The 6,605-nt window shown below is 36.4% G+C and overlaps 1 protein-coding gene across 1 annotated transcript; it reads left to right on the top strand.

Annotated features, from left to right (window-relative positions):
• The first annotated feature begins 2,361 nt into the window (after nucleotides 1–2,361).
• Nucleotides 2,362–2,856, top strand: LOC101623462 (keratin-associated protein 13-1-like). The gene has a single exon (XM_012730729.1). The coding sequence runs from the start codon at nucleotides 2,362–2,364 to the stop codon at nucleotides 2,854–2,856; it is 495 nt and encodes a 164-aa protein (XP_012586183.1).
• Nucleotides 2,857–6,605: the final 3,749 nt, after the last annotated feature.

A 6,605-nucleotide genomic window follows, 5' to 3' on the forward strand; every position in this document is an offset into this window, starting at 1 on the left:
AAAAAAAAAAAAAAAAAAAGAACTAACACTAACAGTGGGGAGATAGGAGAGAGAGAGAGAGGAGAGAGAGAGAAACCTAAAATTATTTTTTGGTCTTGAAGTAGTTCTGGGGACATGTGTGGGCTTAGAGAGCAGTCTTTATTACTCTAACCCCCAGAGTCAACCCAGTGAAAGCAAGAACAGCAAGGAGCTCTGGTTCTGCAAGGATTCAAGCCCAGAAGTTGCTCTGTAGCATGAGTGCAGACCACTGAATCTTGGCTAACATCATTTGAAAACTCCATGTTTCTCACACGTCCCCATCCCCCAGGGACAGCAGACTGGGGTGGAAAGGGAACCAGGGTACCTGTGTGAGCTCAGCACAACCCCATGCTTGAACACTGGCAAAGACAAGGAAGATGTTACAGAGGTGGCACTATTAATGACAAACTTTTCAAAATCATGACAGATACTGTATTTTTGATATAAAATTCTAGAAGAAAAACTGAATGATATTTCTTTCTATAGAAAACCATGTTGGCAGCACTGTGAAGTTGGCCAAAGCCACTTAGAGCAGGTTCAATCCCCACCCCAGAGGTGACCCACAGGGCGCAGCAGACTTTTCCTGCCTCACCAGCTGCCTCCCTCAGCAGTGTACTTCATTGATTTGCCTTTTCTGCTCCCCACTCTGACTATGGTGAATCCTCTCACTGCCCCCACACCTCTGGCCTCTACTCCAGTTCTGTATACATACATAAATAAATCTTTTAAAAAAGTAAACTATGCTGACAACCATTGACACATGTTGATGTGGTCAAAGATGATATAGTCAAAAATCAGGTTAAAGATGATGAAAACGATAATGCTCATATCTTTGTCTTGATTTTGCTAGATTTATGTTACATTTTCAAGTAGTAAGATTTTTTGGTTAGCATCTTCATTTTAGTTAGGATTCATGTTTACATGTACTATTGTTTTTAAAATATTGTATTATTTGTCATAAAGAGTTCCCCCTAAATCAAAAAGTTTAAGACTTAACAAAGCATGGGTTCACCTCTAAAAAGTAAACTGGTCAGGAATCATGTGCCAGAAATAGGAAGAAAAGCGTAAGGTCTGTCATGACCTTGAAAATGTTTATAAGACTCTCAAACGATTACAGTAGGGGTTTATGGAAGCTGTGGGAGAGGATATCCAAGATGCTTCATAGATATAGCACAGAAAAAAGCATGAATTGTATTCATTTTAAAAGAACTTTGAGGACCCTCCCTGGTGGTGCAGTGGGTTAAAGCACAGCACTAAGAAGCTTAAGCCACTTCTGCATGAGTTCGATCCCCGCCTGCCCCAGAGGTGACCCACATGGCGCGGCAGACCTCTTTTGACCCACCCGCTGCTCCCCTCGGCAGTGTACTTCACCGATCTGCCTGTTCTGCTCCCCGCTCTGTCTCTGATGAATCCTCTCACCCTCCGCATCTCTGGCCTATACCCCAGTTCTGTATGAATAAATAAATAAATCTTTAAAAAAAAAAAAAAGAACTTTGATTTGGTTGAATTACGAGCTAGAGTATCCATAGAGCACCCAAAGGGGGTAGACAAAAACCCTGACTTATTTGTCCTTCTACACTGTCTCTTGCTTCCTCATCTCCTCTCAACACGGACCCCGCTTTTTGATTCACATGTGTCCCCATGCTCTCCTTTTGTTCTGTTTTGATTTCTTTTCTGAACACTAACCTTTCCAACTAATATTGCTTAGCTTTAAGTCCCTCTGTCACTTCCTTTGGCGTCCTTTTATATTGTCTCTCTGAAATGAACACAGCAAGCATTGCTAATCGTGAATAATCAATGGAAAAATGCATTGCGGAATGTGAATCAATGATTTGACATTGTGCCATCTTTAGAAGGCTCTTGATCAAGACCAGATTTCTGCCTCTTGGCCATTGACGCAAACTGGGAATGATTATATTGCCATCTCCACCCTAAGAAGAAAGCGTTCCCCAGCCTGAACAGGAGCACACATGTAAGTAGTCATGGCCAGGGAAAACAAGAGGGGCTTCCCTGGTCATGATGGACAAGGCATTAATTACATGCTGTCATGGCCTTTGTAACCGGGTTGCAATTCACTGACAGAGCTATAAAAGCAAAATGAGTTCACCCATAAATAAAGATGAAGGACGTTAGTTAACTGCATTTACAAAGAGGATTATTGAGTTCTAACAAAGAGGATTACCGACTTCTGTGTATGTAAACGGGAAGTCCGCAATGGAAAAGGTCACATGGAAATATTCCACACCCAACTACCGAACATATATAAATGCCACAGCTAAGGGTTAACATTGCGACATAGAAATTTGCCCTTATCACTGAGCTGACCTCACATCTCCTGTCAACATGTCCAACAACTGCTGTTCTGAAAACTCTTCCCATTCCCTTGGGGACTGCCAAAGCCACCCAGCCTCCTCCAGTGGTTCTTCCAACCCCAGCAACATGACCTGCAATATTGACCTCAGCTCTTGTGGGCCCTGCCAGTGCGGAACTGCTCTCTCCAGTGGCTGCCAGGGGACCGGCGGTAAGCCCTTCAGCTGCCACACATCTGGTGTGGTGTCCAGCCCCTGCCTGACGTCCTGCTCCCGCCCCAGGCCCTCCACCCCCTTCAGTCCTTCCCAGACAACTACTTCTGGGCCTCAGGGCTGTGGGTCCAGCAGCAGCTGCTCCCAGAGTTATGAATATGGAAGCTCCTACATAGGGGAATGTGGTTCCAGTAACTTCAGACCACAGGCTCGTGGAGTCCACAATTTCCCCTCATTGAACTATGTGTTTGGATACTGCCACCCTGACTACTTGACTTCTAGCACCTGCCGGGCATCTTGTTACAGATCAACCTAAGGAACTGGCCTCTATTGATGCTCTCACTAAATTTCTTATATTGATGTTCAAGATAAAAATGCCTCTTCTCCTGTACTTTTTTATCTTCTGTGTCTCCAGAAGAGTTACTGTCTTAATTCTGTTTATCATATTCTCACCTAGTGTCTGATGCCAAGTTCTGCCTGACAGATCTGAAAAATTATATAATTAAGTTATTGACTCAAAATGAAGTGTACGTTCTGCTATGGAAACAGATTCCATTTATTGGCTTTTCTTCAAAAATAATGTAAACATGCAAATGGTGATCTAACAAATTTATTGATTGTGATAGCCAGCTGGTTGTTTACTATCACTAGCTTTTTATTCACTAGTGGTTTGACTGTGAAAAAGAGATGTTCTGAAACATCAGTATGATAATGGAAAAAGGTTTTTCAATCCTTAGAGTTCGGGGATCTAAACTAAGTCAGGGTAGCATAATATTTTTATTTATTTCAATGTAGGTACTGGGAAATTATTGTTAAAATATATTGACTTTATGAATTAAACTTTCAGAATCAGAAGCCAGATTGGTTCACCTGTATGAGACGAGTCTTCGTATATATTTCTACAGTTATCAGACCAGTAGACAGTCATTTCAGAAATTCAGAGAACAAAAATAACATATTTTTATGACTAGGATGGTATATGAAAAAAAGCATAGATAAATTAAAATGATTATGTATGAATTTTAAGTAACTGTCTGACTTTACTCAACATTTTTTAGGTAAGAATCATCAAGTACTTGAATCTCCCTGATGAGTATTCAACATGACTTTATTTTCACATGTGCAATGACAAATAGCATGAAATTTGAGGGAAGGATCTAAAATTATATGGTTGATATTCCACCTTGGTTTTACTCATGTTTCAAATGAAATAAAACTGAAGATTATTGCTTTACTATTACTAAAGTAATGATTTAATGAGCATCTCAACAAAAAAGTAGCAAAAGGTCACTTCTCTTTTTTATGATAATGTTCTAGTTTCTAAAACAAAGCCTTTCCAGAAAAGTGAAGTTTAATGAAGGAACCCTTTGATAAGGAAACTAAAAACAGTTAAAGCAATGCTAACAAATATCCCAATCCATTATTTTCTTACTCTACAATGTCCCATGAAGAAAGATCCCCTTAATCCTTAATGCTCAATGTAAAAAAAATGGAGACAAAGAAGAATAAAAAATGTAGAAGGAAAACCCCTTTCATGACATCTTAAAAAGATGGAGTCTATTTTGAATTACAAAGACAATGGAGAATTGAAAGGGGCATTAGAGAAGTCTAGGAAAAGGGAAGAAATCAAGCTTGAGTGAAAATGCCCGCTATATTCATGGGATAAGTCGAAATTTAGTTAGCTTACATAAGGACATTTTGAATGGCGTGGTAATAACAATATGGTCTAAAATATCTGATGAATAGTCACCATTTCATCACTGATGGAACAACTGCCTTCACCAGCAAAAGTGTTACATTTTAAAATCACAGTGATTTTAATTTTTATCACCTCCCGTTCCACACAAAATCAGGTTTGTGATCAGATACCCTCTCCTATTCTAATTTCTCTTTCATATGTTATGAAAGAAATCTTCAATCCAATGATTTGGTGCAAACTGCTTATTTCTGAGATGGAATAAACAAAGACAATGGCTTACAAATATTATTTGGAACTAATATTTAATCTAGAAAATATGGACTAAAAAAAAATAGGTCTAAATACATAGCTATTAGAAGATCCAAACTATAAGAGAAACTAGAACAATAGTGTCCCTACTTTTAAATTGGGGTTCTTGTTGAATCCAAATGAAGCTCTAATGAGATTCATGAGATGGATTATGAAAATTAAAGGTGAGAAATTTACAATGATTTTGAACAAAATTTTCTAGATAAATTCTAAATCTAACCTCTACATAGTAAATCTATACTTTAAGTAAAATCTCAGAGTAGGATGAACTATAAATACTTACTCCTTGCTAGGAACTAAGTTCAGTTTCAAATTATTTCAATATTGTACTAGGCTAACATGAGGATGAGATATAAATCATCTCTTTACACAGATAGAAATAGACACAAATATAAACACAGTTAAAATTTATAGGTAGGGGTTAATTCAGCAATATGAGACTATAGAAAATAATCTAGACAAATATACAAACTATATATATATATATATATATATACATATACATGTATATGTATATATATATATATAAATGTGTGTATACACATATAACATAAACATAGATACAGACAATATGATACCAAGTAGATTTAACTACACTGCAAGAAATCAGATATGATTAAATTTAAAATATGTATGTGTAATAGAAAAAGATAAGATATTCAGTAAATGGAAATTAGATTAATATTCTTGGGGGCTGAAAAGAGGGATTAATGTGGTTGACAGGGCATGGAAACACTAAAAGAAGCAAGTAAAAATTAGAAAACAATAAATACAATAAACTAAATATAGGTGGCAGTGATTAAAAGTAGCTCAAGCATAAATGAAGAAGCAATTACTAATTGTTTAGTAGAATATATCAAAAATATAAAATAAAGTAATCAATAAAAATACCCTATGAAGTTACAGAGTAGATAGAGTTTGGAAAATATGGAAAGATCTAGCATAACTACAATTACACCCTAAATTCAGAATTTGAATGTATATTGAATATATGTATATGTTTACATACACGAATTCAATAAAAAATCAATCTACTGACAAGTCATAAAAAAAAAATCATCAAATCCAAGAGAAGTAACATGCAATAAAATGAGATCCCGAGAGAAATTTTCCAAGTAGAACACCAGTTCACAAGTTCAAGAACGTGTACAAATCACATAGCTGAAAACTTAAAGAAAGGATCGTATATATGCACACTGGAGTAAAACTGACAAATCAGACAGCAAAGAAAAATGTAAAAAACAGAAGAAAACAAAAGTATAAGTAAAATTTTAAAAATGCATCATTTAAATTGACAACTGAATGCTAAACAGAGAGAAGAAAAAAGGTTAGCACACAACTAAATATCATTAAATTTCTGAAGAAAGAAATATTTAAAAATAGATTAATTAATTGGAGAGTCTGTTGCAAAAATAAAGGAGACATTGATTTTCACATAATCAAAAATTTAGCAAATGTTTCACTAGCTTTTCACTGCTGGAATATCTACTGAAGCCTTACATGCTTGAAAGTAAAATGATTCCCAAAAATAGTAAAAAGATATAAGAAAGAATGAAAAGTAAATAAATGTGTGTAGTGGCTATTTTTCTTGATTTTTGTTTTTGTTAGTTTTTAGACAGCCTTTGATGTCTCCCCTCAGGTCTAGTCCCTGTAGTTCTCCCACCACCACAGCCCCCATGACCCACCACCACCACAGATCCTTGTGCTCTTCCCTCTTGTGCTTGACCACACTCCCTCCCTCACCCCAGATGGATGCCTCAACTCTATGGTCAGTTTGCAAGTTTATCTTTTACTTGACATTTTGTTTGGGTTCTCTATATTTCACACATCAGTAAAACCATCCAATACTTCTCATGTTTTTCTATTGTTTTGCTTAGCATAATCCCTTCCAGCTACATGCATTGATTAAATTTAAAAATATATTGTCTAACAACATGGGTATAAATATGTATCAATGTACACAAGCATACATTGTACATACATGAAGTTGAAATACAGATAATCCTGGCATAGTAGTGCCTGAATTGGAGAAAACATAAATGATATTTCTATCATTC

The sequence above is a fragment of the Condylura cristata genome, unplaced genomic scaffold, assembly GCF_000260355.1.
Source record: "Condylura cristata isolate star-nosed mole 26May11 unplaced genomic scaffold, ConCri1.0 scaffold00003, whole genome shotgun sequence".
In the NCBI taxonomy this organism is placed as follows: Eukaryota; Metazoa; Chordata; class Mammalia; order Eulipotyphla; family Talpidae; genus Condylura; species Condylura cristata.